The sequence below is a fragment of the Mesocricetus auratus genome, unplaced genomic scaffold (assembly GCF_017639785.1).
Source record: "Mesocricetus auratus isolate SY011 unplaced genomic scaffold, BCM_Maur_2.0 Super-Scaffold_100009, whole genome shotgun sequence".
Taxonomy (NCBI): domain Eukaryota; kingdom Metazoa; phylum Chordata; class Mammalia; order Rodentia; family Cricetidae; genus Mesocricetus; species Mesocricetus auratus.
Window position 1 is genome coordinate 53,398,289 of NW_024429193.1, and position 17,470 is coordinate 53,415,758.

Consider the following 17,470-nt stretch of genomic DNA (forward strand, 5'->3'; position numbering starts at 1 on the left):
CCCTGGAACTGTAAGCCAAATAAACTTTTTCTTTAAGTTGCTTGTTTTATCACTGCAACAGAAAAGTAACCAATACACATCTTTTTTTTTTTTTGGTTTTATGAGACAGGGTTTCTCTGTATTGTTTTGGAGGCTGTCGGACCAGCCCGGCCTCGAACTCACAGAGATCTGCTTGCCTCTGCCTCCCGAGTGCTGGGATTAAAAGTGTGTGCCACCACCGCCCGGCCCAATACACATCTTATGTGGATTTATTTTAAATTCTCCAAGAGATCTGTGGGGTTTTAAAAATGCCTTTATTAATTAAAAGATCTGTAAACATTTGCTAGAAATCTTGAATAATTCTTTTTACAAACATATCCAGAATTCACAATATTTTACAAAAACAAAATACAACAAACTCAAGGAAAGGAAGCAGCTTTAGATTGTAAGAAGGTAAGACTCTCACCCTCAAAACATAGTCTCCCTGCAGAGGGAGAGCCACGACCAGCCACAGTAAACACTCCTATTCCCATCTTATAAACAACCAATTACCAACTGTTCTTCAGGGTTGGAGTGTAAGAAGAGACCCAATGGGGAGATGTCTGAGGAGTGCCACTGGGGTAGATGACACCACATTTTAAGACACAGGCTCAGTTCTTTTCCCTGGATCCACATCTAGGAACTCTTCTATTGCACAGCACCAGTCTTACATGGGCTCATTCAGACACTTCTGAATGGGTGATAATGGCAGTAGTTGTATCCCAATACAATGTACAACATTTTCTAAGTCTGAATGAATCTTTTCCATGCTGGGTAATGCCATTAGCAAAGCTTAAAGAAAACAACTGACATTTGCCACAACATTTATCATTTATCAATGAAAATTGCACGTTTACTGACAAACTTCTTTTCTCAGGCACCACTCAAGCTCTAGATTTCCAGCATCTGGTTGATGAAGAGGTATAGGCTTAGGTCTGAGTCTACTTAGAATAAAAACTCACAATAATGTAAAAATAATCAGTATGGCAGAGCACACATAAGGCCCTGGGTTCTGCTCCCAGCACCAAAGACAAAACAAACGAAAGAAACAGTGTCTCATCTAGACACCCAGAGCTTGAAGTTTCATCAAAGCCTAGAGGTGGCTCTGATATACTTCATGGAGAACTTTAAATATTGCTATAACACTAAGGAGCCCAAGTTTCCAGTTTCCATCTATAGGACTAACTAGATTTCTCTGTGTTCATTAGGCAAGTGTGTTTTGGTTTAGTTCTATCTTAAATGTATAACTGACCAAATTACTTAACCTCTCTGAACTCGTTTCTTGCAAAATATCACAAAGCTGACCGAGAGCTTGAAGAAAATGGTATATGTAAATGTACCAGAGTGTAGCAAATTGTAGACACCAAAAGCCAACAAACAGGTAGCTTATGTCCTTAAAAGGACATTTTCATATTGGCTGTAATGTCCACAAAGCATGGTAATGCTGACAGATGAGAGGCAAGCTATTCCAGCAGGACACATGTCTGATGAGGACTGGCATGGTGTCTGCTTTTTTAAGGTACTAACATGAATAAAATTCACCAAGACAGGCCATGGGACAAAAGGGGGCTATCAATGATGAAAACACTGGAATTTGATAGCACAAACAGCCCATGGGTTTAAAGTAACTCGATGCTTTCCTGCTGAGAATCATGTATAAGGTGTAATCATAGTGTTCTCTAGCTCTACTGAGCCTCTCTAGTACCTGGAACTCAGCATTTCTCTCATTCTCATCTGGGTATTGTTTTTTAAAAAATGCAACACCAAGTATTTCCGGGTCTTTTTCTTGTATAGACAACTGCTTTCATAGATTAAGCACTCAAAATAGAGCTCCCTGTAACCACCAATAACTAAAGAGAAAACACCACAGTAAAAATAACTTGACCTGATGTAGTGATGCTTGCCTTTAATCCCAGCACCTGGGAGGCAGAGGCAGGTGGATCTCTGTGAGTTTGAAGCCAGCCTGATCTACAGAGTGAGTTCCAGGCCAGCTGGGGCTACATAGAGAGAGACCCTGTCTCAAAAAACCCAAACCAACCAGCCAAACCAGCCAAACAAAAAGTCCCCAAAGTAGAAGTGGAAGAGAGCGCATTGGTTCCAGACTGCTCCAGGCTGGTCTGCAGCTAGGAGAGTCTTCCTCTGGCAGTCTTTCTCTTTTACAATTCAAGGACTCTGAAGGACTCTTGAAGGCATCCAAACCCTTGGAGAAATGCTGTCTTTGGCACGTTCACTTATGTGTAGAAGAAGGCACATTCACTTCTTGTGGAGAAACCTCATTTTGCTTCCTGGAAGGAGGAAAAGAGCACGCGTGCCTTAAGTACCTTCACCTGTAGTACCTCTGCGGCAAGGGGCCAACAACCTAGCCATTCAGAACCACTCAAGAGTTTAGCAGCCTTGTCAAGCACTGTGGTCTGGATAAGCGTCCCCCAAAGTCCTATATGTAAAAGCTTGGTCCCCAGTTTGTGGCACTACTGGAAAGTAATGGAACTATAAAGATAGGGCTAAAGGGCGAAGGTCTGGTCCTGATTGTGCACTTGAAGGTACTTGGCCCCTTCCTGTCTCTACTTCCTGGCAGCCATGACACAAGCAGCTTCTTCTACTCACATCTTGCCATGATGTATTACCTTGCCACAGGCCCAAAAGCATCAGGGTCAATCAGCCATGAGCTGCAAATCCCCAAACTAGGAGCCCAAATAAGCCTCTAGAGTCTAAAGTCTCATCCTTGTCATCTCAGGCAGGCTTTTGTGCTAATGGAAAGCTATCGGTAGATGTGTTTAGCCACTAAAAAACCATGAGTGTCTAATTGCAGAGGTGGAAAAGAATTCAAGACATAATCTAATACAAGTGGTTTTCAACTCAAACTGGAGTTTCAAATTACCTGGCCGACTCCCTGGAGATTTCTCAGAGCTTAAGGGAAACTTTTTTTAAAGTCCCTAAAGATGATTATCTGATCTAATCTAAACCCATGGTACAGATGAAATCATAACCAGCAGCATAATTTTCCCGTGGTCTCTCAGCTAGGTAAGGGAAGGGTCTAATCGGGGCATGTATCCCAAAGCTCAGAGTTTAAGATCATTGTTTTGGATAGATACACCACTGTTCTCATGTCGTACTGGAATTTAAAAATCATAAGAAATGCAAAATTAGAGTGAGGCATCCTTTCTACCCTCGAGTCCCCCAGGTCAGGTATTTTAAGTCTGAAGTCCATGGATATAAGTTAGGGGTCCATGGACACACTAAAATTATATGTAAAATTTATCCCTTTGTATTTTTTCTGGTAAATAGGACCACTTTTTAAAAAAAGTATGCCCAAAAGATGTAACCTAAAAAGCATCATGATCATGACCCAGAAACTTTTACCTTAAGGTTAATTAGGGGCTTCACTAAGGAGGCAGCCCAGAGCCCACCATGGTGGGGATTCCCCAGCATTTGAGGTGACCCGCTTTCTGAAACATTAGGAGCTTGAATAGCAGTGGCCAGACAGCTTGAGGTTGCACTGCCGACTGATTACGAGTCTTTGGGATGAGGTTTGCTTACTGTGAAGGTTCCTTACAGCCATTTATCTAATAGGAGAGCAAAGTAACTCACCAAGACTCCGCAAAATTCTATTCACTCCACTGGGTTCTGACTCAGGAATTGTTTCCAAATATTGGAGAGCCCGGACTTCAAATAAACCTATAAAGAAGACATTGGTGAGACTGTCCAACACTATCCTGGAAACAAACTAAGTAAAACCTTTTTCTTTAATTTTTTTGCAGTGCTATGGGCAGACTTAGGCCTTTGCACATGCTAGGCGTGATGTACAACTGAGCTATACCCCCAGTCTAAGATGGGTCTACTTTTAATGCCTTTTTTTACTTATTTATTTACTTAATTTTGTGTACATTCATGCTTGTATGTATGTTTATGGGGTTAGCATGTGCAAGCCACAGCACACATATAGAGGTCAGAGGTTTGCTTGTGGGTATCTGTTCTCTCCTTCCAACACACTGAGCCAGAGATGGAACTCAGGTTATTAGGGTTGCTAACAAAAGCCTTTACCAGATGACCCATCTTCTTAGCCCTGATCCTGGGTGTTTTTTGTTCTGCCTACATGTATGCTTGCACTCCAGAAGAGAGCACCAGATCTCTGTGAGCCACCTATCGGTGCTGGGAATTGAACTCAGGACCTCTGGAAGAACAGCCAGTGCTCTTAACCTCAGAGCCATCTCTCCAGCCCTCAATCCTGTTGTTATTACCAGCATATTACTGTACAGTTAAACAGTATTACAGACAATTCCCACAGTAACTCAGATGTGTCCTTGTAAGTCCACACATTTTGTTTATTATTCAATCTTTCTAAGTATTCACCAAAAAGGAGGGACTGGTTTATGGCAGAACCCACCTTTAACTCCGCTTTGCCGAAGTTCCCGGTCCTGGACAAATCCTGCAAACATCTGGGTCTCCATGAAGAGATCTAGAAAGTGGCGGACACTTCGGGAAGTGTGGGACTTTCGGAATGGCTCCCTCAGGAACACACGCTCCCCACACTCTGTGACAGTCATATTCAGAGAATAATGTCCCACGAGTTCCACAAAGAACCTTACAAATGCTTCAGACACCAGAGAATTGAGTGTCACATCTGTTTCAAAATGAAAGAAATAAAGAGAAAAATCTAAGCTTTCTGAATGTAGGAATATTGATGCTAGTTATGGAAGCCATGTCTAAAGAGTCATGAAAAACCAAGAATAAATGTAGGATATGCATTATTAGCTGGTTGCACAGCCCATGGCATGCAAAAAGCAAACGGCTTCTGTCTTGACCTATGTTTCCCTCCCATGGTACTCTTACTGCATCTTGCAGCCTGGCTTCCACACTGCAGTTTCATTACTCATGCAAATACAACCTACTTTTCTGCTTGTCCTCTCCTCTCCTCTGTGCTGCCTCTGTGCCCCGCCCCTCTGTGTCTCCCGATTCCTATCTAGCCCTGTGACTGACCATTTGGTTTTCTCTTGCCCCTTCATCCTCCCTAAGGGTGGTCCCTGAACCACTTCACTTCTTTTCAGCAGTCTACTCCTTAGAAAGCTAATTGGCAGCCAGGTCCGGTGGCTCCCATCTGTAATCCTATCACTTGGGAGATGCAAGCAAGAGAATCAGGAGTTCAAGGTCATCCTCAGCTATATAGTGAGCTTTGAGGCCAGTTTGGGCTGCATGAGATCCTGTCTCAAACAGCAACAGTAGCAGCAGCAGCAGCCAACAAACAATGCCAACTGGCACAGAGACAGGGCTGGCTGTGCAATTCGGAGTCTTAATCTCCAGACCAGTATTTCACCCTTTCTGCTCTCAGGCTGTCTATGGTGGTCATTATTAACTGTCCCATTATAAATTGCCTAATTGATAAAGTGCATAAATTCCATTTGTCTAGAAGTCATCATATCACATCCTTTACAAAACTTGGTAGGCTATGAGCCAATTAAAATATGATATGTCAAAACACAAATGCACTATATTTTTCTACAAATCCCTTGCCTCCTCAACTTTCTCACCTCATATTACACTATGATTTATTCTAATAAGAATAAGTTATTGAGTATTAAGTACATGCCAGGCACTACACCAAAGCACTCTTCAAAGGCAATAATCAGACATGCTTCCATTGCTTTCTATGTGCCTGTCAGTCCACCCATCCATTTTGACTCCAACACAGACCTCTCTAAGATCTTTCTGCATCATCCAGGTTGGTCCCAAGTGCTGAGACTATAGGAATGAGCTACCCTACCCTACAGCAATGTTTTATCACTCCTCCAGTTCTCTTCCTTCCACCATGTTCCTATCAATAAACAGCCTTAGCTTCCATTCTCAAATGGCCATGATGACACTGCTTTTTGTTGTTTTGTTTTTTGAGACAGAGTCTCTCAGTATAGCCTTTGTTGGTCTGGAACTCATTGTGTAGACCAGGCTGGCCTTGGATTTATAAAGATCCAAGGACTCTGTCTCCCAAGTGCTGAGATTGAAGGCATGTGTAACTATGCCTATCCACACATGCTTTTTTACTTTTTTTCAAGACAGGGTTTCTCTGTGTAGCTTTGAAGCTTGTCCTGAAACTCACTCTGTAGACCACACTGGCCTCAAACTCACAGAGATCCATCTGCCTGTGCTTCCCGAGTCCTGGGATTAAAAGTGGGCATCACCACCACCCAGCTGATACATACTTTATATAGAGAGTCATGGGCAGGGGAAAGGCGGGGAGGGGAGGGGGAAGGGAAGAAGTCGGCAAATGCTGCTGACAAGGGGACATCTTTTTAAAGACAGGAAGAAGAACTCAAAGAGAAAATGACCTATAAGACAGACCTATATGAAGAAAGCATTCTATAAAAGTAATTTTTCAAAGGTGCTATGACAGAAACAGGGCTAGCACTTAGGGGGTCAGTAAGAAAGGATGTGAGATTTTCAAGGTGTACTACTTTGGCACATTCCTTAGCTGAGTGTTGGATCTTTACTGTGGCCACTGCTTTAACCTTAAGCCCTCAGCCCAAATGTCACACCTTGTGAAAACTGCTGTTCCTGGGCCAAGACTTCAGTTCGATCTTCTAAAATCTGTACCAAGGCAGCTTGAAGTTTAGGTGGCAGGATTTCACCCTCATCGGACACCTTGAGAGAAGCACATGGCATGAGCCTTCTGAGAGTTCAAATGTGTACTAGCTAACAGCCCCCACCCCACAGGTGGCTTTGTGGATGCTCTGCCTGGAGAGTTCTTTGAAATTCTGCCACCTACACAGAGTACATGATATTTACAGTGTATTTTAACTTCACTTTTAAAAACTAAGTAAAACCTTGTAAAATTCTCTGGCACTGTTTTACAAAATCTCTCTACAAGTTTCATTCTTTGTCTCCAAAGCCATCCCCCAATAAATGGTAGCTCAGATGTAAGGAGACAACTGATTTAGAAGAGATCTGGTTTCCAAGCTCAGTTTACATCCAGAGAGCTACTCTGAGACCCATCGCTGTCTCCCCCGTTGACCATCCATCAAAAGAAACACTTCTTTCTGCCCCAGGAGGCCTTGTTGGGATTGCTAATAAACCATCTCTAAAGCATTAGAGAAATGCCCACCGCCCTCAGTCTCTGAGACCTGTCGTTCTTATCTGTAGATTCTGAATGTAAAGCTGAGCATCTACAGATAACCAGAGCTAAGCGCTTTTCTCCTCCTCCTGTGGTGCTGACTTGGATGGAGACAGGCACTCTGCACTGAGCTTCACCCTCAGCTCAACAAATTTCACTCACTCAGAGGCGTGCATTTCTGAAGCTGAAGGCGTGGTTACTTCTTTTGAGAATAACATTTATGCTATTTCCTCCTTCCTCCTTTGGGATGGACACCTTTAAGCTCAAGCCAGTTTTCAAGCCAGTCTTGTATGGTTAGCTCCAGTGTCAACTCAGAGATGGCTATGAACTAGACGTCCTTTCTGAGTCACCCTCTCTAAGCACTTTCACGTACTTTCCATCTAATTGCCTACAGAGACACCGATATCCCCAAACATTATGTAAGCATCTCCTTTGTCACTCACCTCCTGCAGGAACTTGTCTGCACAGAGATCGACAATCAGCACCTGAGGAATAAAGGAGACAGGCAGGTTCAACCAGAGACACCCACAGACACACCAGGCACTGCTGAATCGGGATGGGCACTTTAATTCTTTCAGGCTATGGGAATAGTTTCAAACAAAATTATCTCAAAGTTGCAGCCAATTTAAAAGTTAATCCATCAAAACAACAAATGAATTGGAAAAAGAAAAAGATGTGCACAATTACATACTACAGAGAGTTGCCAGGTTAGTGTGGTGGAGCCCTAGGGAAGAACAGCATTTTCGAGAGGTGGGTAGCTACAAAGAGGGAAAATCCCCAATGATCTCTACACCACACTATTTGCAAACAGAAAAAAGGCAAATACAGGGAGACAACAGGGGAGGATATGCTCCTCTTCATTAACTTATTGTGAAAAATGTAAGCAGCTCATGAAAACATCAGTCATAAATGAAAAAATTGGCATCTTCACCGCATTAAGATGAACAACTCTCCTGAAGTGTCATTTTAGGCTGGGTGTGTTGATGCAAGATAAAATACCACCAGTCTGGAGGCCATGACAGGATAGTTACCAAGTCCCAGGCCAGCCTGGAGATGGAGTGAGACCCTGTATCAAAAACAAACAAATGACCCTCACCCCCAAATCCAACAAAATACCCACACTCCAGAAAACAAGCTCAGAACATGGTTCTGGAAAAAGAAAGGCCAAGCAAGCCTCAGGGCTGGAGATGTAACCCAGTTGGCAGAGTGCTTGCCTCGAATGAACAAAGCCCACAGTTTGGTCCTTTGCGCCGAATACATCAGGTGTGCTGCCACACACCTGGAACTCCAGAACCAGGGGCATGGAGGAGGACAATGAGAAGTTCAAGCACATACATAGCTACAAAGTGAGTTTGGGGACAGCCCAGGCTTCCTGATCTCTATCCCTCCAAAAAAAAAAAAAAAAACCTCCAAAAAAGACAGCCCCCATAAAAAGAACTAAAAAAAAAGCTTTTGGGTTGAGCTGTGGTTCAGGGTTAGAGCACTCATTTAGGTAGGTACCCCAGGTTTGATCCCCAGCACCAGAGAAACAAAAACAAACAAACAAACAAACAAAGAAAACAGGGCATCTTACAAATCGTGGAAGATAAATAATCCAGGGTAAAGATAGGATATGCTAGTCAATGGCCAATAAATACACTTCAGAAGCAATCAAGAAAGACAAACTCAACTACAATGAGCACACACACGACTCCATAGTCACCAGCCAGGGCAGCTAAACCAGACAAGCTGACGAAGGCGCTGGTGACATGTGAAGCAACAGTTTCTCTCCTGTATTGTTGGGAGAAGTTTAAATTAGCATTACTTTGAAAAAGTTCAATTTACTAAAGTTGCTTATCCTATTGTGTATATCCTATTCTGAAGCATATACGCACAGAACTCAAGATTGTAGGGATCCAGTATGATGGATAATATTTACAAGCAGGATTATTCATAAAAACTTCAAGCTGCAGACAGCTCAAACATTTATCAATTGCAGAATGGGTAAGAAATTTGTGGCACACTCATACAATGGCATGTTCTAGGCGATCAGAATCATCTAACTATTTGTAAACATGCACAGATGAATATTATTGCACATGCCAAACAAAGAAAACTAGAGAAAAGCTACTCTTTTATACCAAGCTTCAAAACTAAGAACACGGGACAACATTTTGCTTAAAAGTGTTATTATCATTTATTTATTACACGTGTGTGTGTGTGTGTGTGTGTGTGTGTGTGTGTGTGTGTGTGTGTGTGTGTGATGTACAAAGCTGTAGTATGCCGACTACACAGGAAAATTTGTAGAAGAGTTTTTTTTTTTGTTTTTTGTTTTTTGTTTTTTTGTTTTTCGAGACAGGGTTTCTCTGTGGCTTTGGAGGCTGTCCTGGAACTCACTCGGTAGACCAGGCTGGTCTCGAACTCACAGTGATCCGCCTGCCTCTGCCTCCCGAGTGCTGGGATTAAAGGCGTGGGCCACCAACGCCCGGCCTAGAAGAAAATTTTCTTCCTGTACCTTTGGCTGGATCTCAGGATGTCTGTCAGGTTTGGGCGAAAACACATTCACCTGCTAGGCCACCACAGATATTTGGAGATAAAATTATTATAAAGAAATACAATCAGGCTGGGCCGTGGTGGCCCACGCCTTTAATCCCAGCACTCGGGAGGCAGAGGCAGGCGGATCTCTGTGAGTTCGAGGCTGGGCTGAACCAACAGCCTCCAAAACAATACAGAGCTGTCTCGTAAAAAAGCAAAAAAAAAAAAAAAAAAAAAAAGAAAAAAAGAAAAGAAAAAAAGAAATACAATCAGATGCCTACTATATGTGTCAAAGATAGTGGTGACCTTTTCTGGGGAGGGGAAGGGTCCATGAGACTAGAGACTAGACTCTTTTGCTGTAATACCCCACTGCCATCTAATACTGGATTGTATTAGTATTCACTTGGTAATAATACTTTACTAGGGTGTATATTGTTTGTTTAGGGCACTTATCTATACATGTGCTTGCTATATTTGGAACAACTTTTTTTAGTCAACCCTGAGAAATTCTGTGTTTACTTAAAAAACATGGGTCAGCAAGATCAAGATGGATGACCTGCACTCCATCCCTGTTGCCCACAGAAAAATAAAGGAGAGAAGCTGAGCTGAAGAGAGGGTTCAGAGGCCAAGAGCACCAGCTGCTCTTCTAGAGGTATCAGGTTCAACTCTCAGCACACACATGACAGCTCACAACTGTCTATAACTCCAGTTCCAAGGGGTCTGACACCCTCACAAAGACATACACTCAAGCAAAACACCAACACACATACACAAAATAAAAAAAATAGAATCATTAAAAAATCTATTTTAAAGTGAAGGAGAGAACTGACCCACAAAATTGTCCTCTCTGACCTCCACATGTGTGCCGTGGCAAACTCTCTCTCTCTCTCTCTCTCTCTCTCTCTCTCTCTCTCTCTCTCTCTCTCTCTCTCTCTCTCTCTCCCTCCCTCCCTCCCTCCCTCCCTCCCTCCCTCCCTCTCTCTCTCTCTCTCACACACACACATACACACACTTTTTTTTTTTTTTCTCGAGACAGGGTTTCTCTGTGGCTTTGGAGGCTGTCCTGGAACTCGCTTGGTAGTCCAGCCTGGTCTCGAACTCACAGAGATCCGCCTGCCTCTGCCTCCCGAGTGCTGGGATTAAAGGCGTGGGCCACCAACGCCCGGCCCACACACACACTTTTTAAAAAAAAGAAAACCAAGCCATACCGTGGTGGTACGTCTTTAATCTCAGCATTTAAGAGACAGAGGTGGGCAGATCTGAGTTCCAGGACAGCCTGGTCTACAGAGTGAGTTCCAGGACAGACAGGGCTACAAAGAAACCCTCTATCAAAAATAAAACCTCCTTTTTATAATAGATGGGTCCACTGCTCACTACTGTAAAAAAAAAGGCATTAGATGCAAATGTATCATGAAATTGTTTTCACTTTAAGAAAGTTCTAAAATATGTCTAATATTATCAATTATTATATTCTAAAAATGTTTAGGCTTATTTATTTCATGTGTACGAGTGTTTTGTTCACATGTCTGTCTGCTATCAATTGCATCCTGGAACTGGTATTATGGGCAGTTGTAAATCTCTAAGAGGTTACTGGGAATCTGGGTCCTCTACAAGAACAAGAGGTCTTAACTGCTGAGTCATTTCTGAAGCCCAAATGATAAAATAAAAAAAATTATTATATTAATAACAATTTTACACCCTTTTTTGTTGTTGTTTTGTTTTTTTTTTTTTCGAGACAGAGTTTCTCTGTGGCTTTGGAGGCTGTCCTGGAACTAGCTCTTGTAGACCAGGCTAGTCTCGAACTCACAGAGACCCGCCTGCCTCCCTAGTGCTGGGATTAAAGGTGTGTATCACCAACACCTGGCTCAATTTTACCCCTCTTAAAAGGTCTTTGGTTTCCTTTGCCAATGCTCTAGCATTTCCCGAGGGTACAATGTTTCCATCTTACCTCTTCAATGGGAAGGTCTTGGAGTTGGGGCAAAGAACAAGACAAGATTCCAATAAGGAATGGAGTAGGTGAACACACTATGTCAATCATGGACGCTGGCAACACCGGGATGTAGGTGTGCTGCCAGGTGAACGGATACAGTGTAGCTACCACAGCATGGCCACATTTTGATAGGGTGCTAGACAGAGGGGAAAGCACATGTCACATACAGAGCAGCACACGGAACATATTCAAATAGTATGCTAAAGAATTAAATAGCAGCCGGGCGTTGGTGGCACACGCCTTTAATCCCAGCACTCAGGAGGCAGAGGCAGGCGGATCTCTGCGAGTTTGAGGCCAGCCTGGTCTACAAGAGCTAGTTCCAGGACAGCCTCCAAAGCCACAGAGAAACCCTGTCTCGAAAAACCAAAAACCAAAAACAAATAAATAAATAAATAATTAAATAGCGAGGCTGGGTGCTGGTGGTGCACGCCTTTAGTCCCAGCACACGGGAAGTAGAGGCAGGCGGATCTCTGTGAGTTTGAGGCCAGCCTGGTCTACAGAGCGGAGTTCCAGGACAGGCTCCAAAGCAATACAGAGAAACCCTGTCTTGGAAAAAAAAATTTACCCAGCGACCTCACTGATCTTCACAGACCAACAACCCTGTGAACATGTATCAATTGCTAGCAGATTGATCTCAGTCTGATTCACCACAATTCATGTTAGAAAAAACAATGCTTGCCGGGCGTTGGTGGCGCGCACGCCTTTAATCCCAGCACTGGGGGGGGGGGCAGAGACGGGTGGATCTCTGTGAGTTCGAGGCCAGCCTGGTCTACAAAGCGAGTTCTAGGACAGCTTCCAAGACAATACAGAGAAACCCTGTCTCAAAAAACCAAAAAAAAAAAGAAAAAAAAGAAAAAACAATGCTTGTCAGGCACTGGTGGTGCACACCTTTAATCCCAGCACTTGGGAGGCTGAGGCAGGGGACTCTCTGTGAGCTCAAGGCCAACCTGGTCTACAAAGAGAGTTCCAGGACAGCCAAAGCAATGCTGTTGCCAGTTTCAGGTCAACACAGAGAAACCCTGTCTCCAAAAACCAAAACAAAACAAAAAACCCAAGACCAAAACCAAAAAACAAATGTTCACATAAAAAAGCAATGCTGATATTTTTAAAGATATGGGGGATCACACTGTGTTGCCTATGCTGTCCTTCACCTCCTGGGTTCAAGTGATTCCTTTTGCCTCAGGCCTCTTGAGTAGGTGGGACACAAGTGTAAGCCACTCAGTCTTGAGCAATACCATTTTTTTATTTCTTTCTGTTTTGTTAGTTGGTTGGGTTTTCTGTTTGTTTGTTTGTTTTAAGACAGGGTCTCTGTAGCCTTGGCTGGTCTTGAACTCACAGAGATCTGCCTGCCTCTGCCTCCTGAGTATTGGGATTAAAGGTGTACGCCACTACAACTAGCCATCTTTGTAATTTTACACACAAGTCTTTACAATTTCTGTTGTCTTTGGGTGCTAGGAACTGAACCTGAGTCCTTTGCAAGAGCAACAAATTCTCTAATCACTGAGCCAGCTCTCCAGCTCCAGTTTTAGAGAGTTTAAATACAGTCCCATTGTAAAAAAGTAAACACAAGCCAAACACCAACATGAAGTAACATAGTCCACTTATTTCTTACCTTAGGCTGTTGGCAACAAAGATTACCCTTCGCTCTAAAAGGAGGGAGGCACAGACCCGGATGAGATGACACACACTCAAGCACTTGAAAAGACATTCAAAATCCACATGTTCCAGTCGTGAATCGAGTGGTCGGCAGAGTTCAACGGACTGAAATGCAAAAGAAAATCAGAAGAGCAAATGTGGGACAGCACCCCAGTAGCAGCATTTATAAACTTTCTTGCTCCTTCTTTAGTCTGGAAAAGGTCTGCTACTTGGGTCAGGTGTGGTGGCACACATTTTTAATTCTAGTACTCAAGAGATAGAAGCAGGTGGATCTCTACGAGTTCAAGGCTAGCCTGGTCTACATAGAGAGTTCCAGGTCACCCAGGCAACCTACCCTGTCTAGGAGGAAAAAAAAAGGTCTGCTACAAAGAGTTTATGAAGCTGCTGTAAATAAAGTTCAGGTAAAGTAATTCTATATACATACATACATTATACACACACACACACACACACACACACACACACACACACATACACACACATGCACAAAATAAGAAATAAAAAAAAATACAAAAACTAAAAAGAGCCGGGCAGTGGTGGCACACATCTTTAGTCCCAGCACTCAAGAGGCAGAGGCAAGCGGATCTCTGTGAGTTCGAGACCAGCCTGGTCTACAAGAACCAGTTCCAGGACAGGCTCCAAAGCCACAGAAAAAAATCCTGTCTCAAAAAACTAAAAACCAACCAAACAAACAAACACAAAACAAACAAACACAAAATAGAAAAACCATACGTACACACACATACACACACACACACACACACACACACACACACACACACACACACACACACACACACCTGTTGTTTATCATATTGAGACTGCTATACAGAGGGACCCAATCTATGTCAGGTAGGAAACCTGAGGCTAAGAATCACCAACCTCACATATTTGGTCAATGTTTCTTTGAAATTTCAAGGAAATAGAACATATTACCTTGAAAAGGTAAAACTATTCCCCCCCCCACATATGGGCTTCTGGAAATTGTGCCTTGCTGTGGGATATTTGTACACTGTGATTGGCTTAATAAAGAGCTGAACAGACAATAGCTAGACAGGAGGTATAGGCGGGACTTCCAGGCAGAGAGAGAGGAAGCAGGAGATGAATCTAAGTGTGCAAAGGAGCCAGGAGACATGCAGATGAAACAGGAGGTACAAGGTGGAAAACAGGCGATGGTACTTGATAGACTGAGTTAAGTTATAAGAGCCAGTAAGGAACAAGCCTAAGCTACAGGCTGAGCTTTCATAATTAATGATAAGTCTCTGTGAGCAGGCAATCCCCCCAAATTCTGTGCACAGTGCCTGGAGCAGTACAAGGCTTGCTTTTAGGTGACTACCAAACCTCAGTGAGACAAATTAACTTACCCCATCTCCAGCCCCAGGGAGGTAGCTTTTAACTGTGATGGTACGCCCGGGAGCTGGGAAAGGGGCTTCCATGACACTTCGCATGAATGGGTAAACAAGGGCTGGGGACATTTCTCTTCTCTTCTCTACTTCATCCAGAATCTGCATGGGGACAAAACACCAACAAACAAACAGTAATTTACTAAGACCTCAGTCCAGAAACTGATAAAAGCTCAAAGCACACATCCCAAGGCTATCTTTATACCCCAAGTTATTTGAGTCAACTTATGTTTAGAATCTACTTTAAAAAACAAATCCCCCAAATCAATTTTTAGTCTGTGTGTGCGTCTGTGTGTGTGTCTGTATGTAGGTTCATGCATGCCACGGCTCAAGTGGAAGTCAGAAAATTTGTGGGAACTGTTAGTTCTCTTCTTCCACTGGGGGTCCTGGGGATTGAACTCTGATTTTTAGTCTTGGTGGCAAGTGCCTTTACCATTTAGCCATCATACCAACCCTGAAAACTATTTTTATTTCACAAAAGGGCAATAGTATACATTGTAGACACAGACAGACAGACAGACACACACAGTGATATCCTGCAAGTTGGGTCTAGAAAAAAAGCAAGAGGCAAGATATGGAAGGATTAAGAGATAAGCAGGATTGAGGCATATGATATGAACTTCTCTAAGAATCAATAAATAACGGTGTTAAAAAGACTGCTGGGGGAGGGTCATACAATTGCCACAACACAGATATGCAGGTGAGAAGACAACTTGTGCTCATGTCTCTCCTTCCCCCATGTGGGTTCTCCAAATTCAGCTCATCAGCCTTTACCTGCTGACCCCTCCGGAGAGGCCCCGTCTGCGGCTCTTACCCTACTTGTGGAAAGCTCTACTTGTGGAGTTTCTCAAGTAGGATGTTAAAGTTGATGGTACTCAATATTCTCCAGGGAAATCGCCACCAAGAAAAACCACGTCGGACTCAGAAGCTCTTGCCCAGCGTATAGGCTTCACTCACCTTTGAGAAGAGATTGAAGCAGCCTAAGCGACTGACCATGCAGTACACCTCAGGGAACCGCTTTCCTTTGCCTTCTGGCTGGAGAAACAAACCAAGTAGAGCAAGGTTTACTGATTTCAACTATTAATGTTTAATAGACTCCTCGTGTGTGGCTGATGCTTGCCCCAGACTTCAGGCTCAAGCAATGCTCTTCAGACACCAGAGCTGGTGGACTACAGGTGTGCCCAGGCTCCTGTAATCCAGTCAGCAGGAGCGAGCCTTTCCTCCTCAGTGAGCACATACAGGCAGGGGAGGCTCCCAGGAGGAAAGCATGGTTTAGGCTTACTGCCTAAACAAGAAGTGACACCCGAAACAGGTGGCTCTCTGGACTGCATTAATCCAATGTGCCACACTGACACTCAATCTCTATGACAGGAGTCCCTTTCTCTACTGCAAAGAAACCGCTGAGTGAAACCAGTCTTTCTATTCCGACCTTCACCTTGCTCTTGCTATGTAAACTAACAGCTTCTTTTTAAAAACTTTATTTTTGTTTTATGTGTGTAGGTGTTTTGCCTGCATGTACGTCTGTGCACCATGTATGTGCAGTGCCCGGGAAGTGCCAGAAGAGGGTATCAGATCCCCTGGGACTGGAGTTACAGTCAGCTGTGAGCCGCATTCCCCATGGGTACTGGGAGTCGAACATGATCCTCTGGAAGGCCAACCAGTGTTATTAACCACTGAGCCATGACCAGCCCTAAAGCAGCTTCTTGGATGTTCACATGATTAAGTGGCCCTTGAAGTCACGTAGACAATGCTTCTCAAGTCCCTCGTAGCTTCCTTGTTCCTTGACCGACTCTGGCACCAATCTGGTACTTACCAAAAGCTTCTTACAGTAACCAAACCACCGACTTCCATCTTCACCAGTCAACACGAAGGAGAATGTTTCACTGAAAACAAAAGAAAAGAAAAAAACAGCCGTGTAATACATTACTCATAGGACAAGGAAGAGGAGTCTCTGTGATCTAAGAGGAAACGGAAACAGTAATTTATTTCAAGTCACACTCCCACAGAGTGCCCTTGTCCTGGGGTAAGGGAGTGGGTATGGGATAGGCTGTTGGTATTGCTGTCCCCTTTTGCTGAGCATCTAATTTAGCCAAACACAGGTAATCAAGCTATAAAGGATTTCATATCATTTCTCCCTTGAAAATCCTTCTGTGTTTGGTTCTGAGAGGCCATATGCAAAGACTACATCCTGGGCTGGGGAGATGGCCCATGGGAGAGAGTGCTTGCGGCACAAGCATGACCTGGATAGAGACCCATGCGTGCTGGAGTCAATCCTAGGTCCCGCGCAAGAGCGGCAGGCGCACCTTCTCCTCTAAACCATCTATGCAGCACTGAGGAATCTGCGTTCAAATGTGGTCAAATCGATTGGAAAGGAGTGTTTACAGTGCTGACTCCTGAGCAATCAGACCGCCTTTGCTTTTTATTCACTATTCTGCATTTCCTAAATACTCTAGAGCGTACACTATGCAGGGAAAGTGTCCAACCATAGCTCAGGCCAATAGGAGAGACAGCACCCACAGCTAGCAGTGCAAGTGACAGCCCAGAGCCTCAGCACCGACAGCTGAGCTATGGAGAGCTGTAATCAGGCTCAACTGGTTATGGGCGGCAGCGGCTAAGTCTAGAAGCAAGGCAGGCCTATTAGAGCAACTGCTGAGACTATCTATCTTCTAATAGGTCATCATCATGGCATGGTTCAGTTACACAAGCTTCTTCACCAAAAGGCATGATTAGTAATCACAGTTCAGTTTTTCTTGCTTATTTATATTTTTTATTTTATGTATATTGATGTTT

General features: G+C 43.6%; 1 protein-coding gene across 1 annotated transcript in view; it reads right to left on the bottom strand.

The window, feature by feature from the left end:
* Positions 1 to 274: 274 nt before the first annotated feature.
* The window catches only part of Dennd2c (DENN domain containing 2C), a 76,097-nt gene continuing 58,901 nt past the window's right edge, over positions 275 to 17,470 (bottom strand). The window contains exons 10-19 of the mRNA XM_040752131.1: positions 16,494 to 16,563; positions 15,638 to 15,715; positions 14,642 to 14,782; positions 13,234 to 13,382; positions 11,580 to 11,757; positions 7,561 to 7,602; positions 6,543 to 6,648; positions 4,403 to 4,639; positions 3,607 to 3,693; positions 275 to 2,303 (exon numbers count right to left, since the gene is read on the bottom strand). Of these exons, the coding sequence (XP_040608065.1) occupies positions 2,272 to 2,303; positions 3,607 to 3,693; positions 4,403 to 4,639; positions 6,543 to 6,648; positions 7,561 to 7,602; positions 11,580 to 11,757; positions 13,234 to 13,382; positions 14,642 to 14,782; positions 15,638 to 15,715; positions 16,494 to 16,563 (1,120 nt within the window). The 3' untranslated portion in view covers positions 275 to 2,271. The remainder of the gene's footprint in view (positions 2,304 to 3,606; positions 3,694 to 4,402; positions 4,640 to 6,542; positions 6,649 to 7,560; positions 7,603 to 11,579; positions 11,758 to 13,233; positions 13,383 to 14,641; positions 14,783 to 15,637; positions 15,716 to 16,493; positions 16,564 to 17,470) is intronic.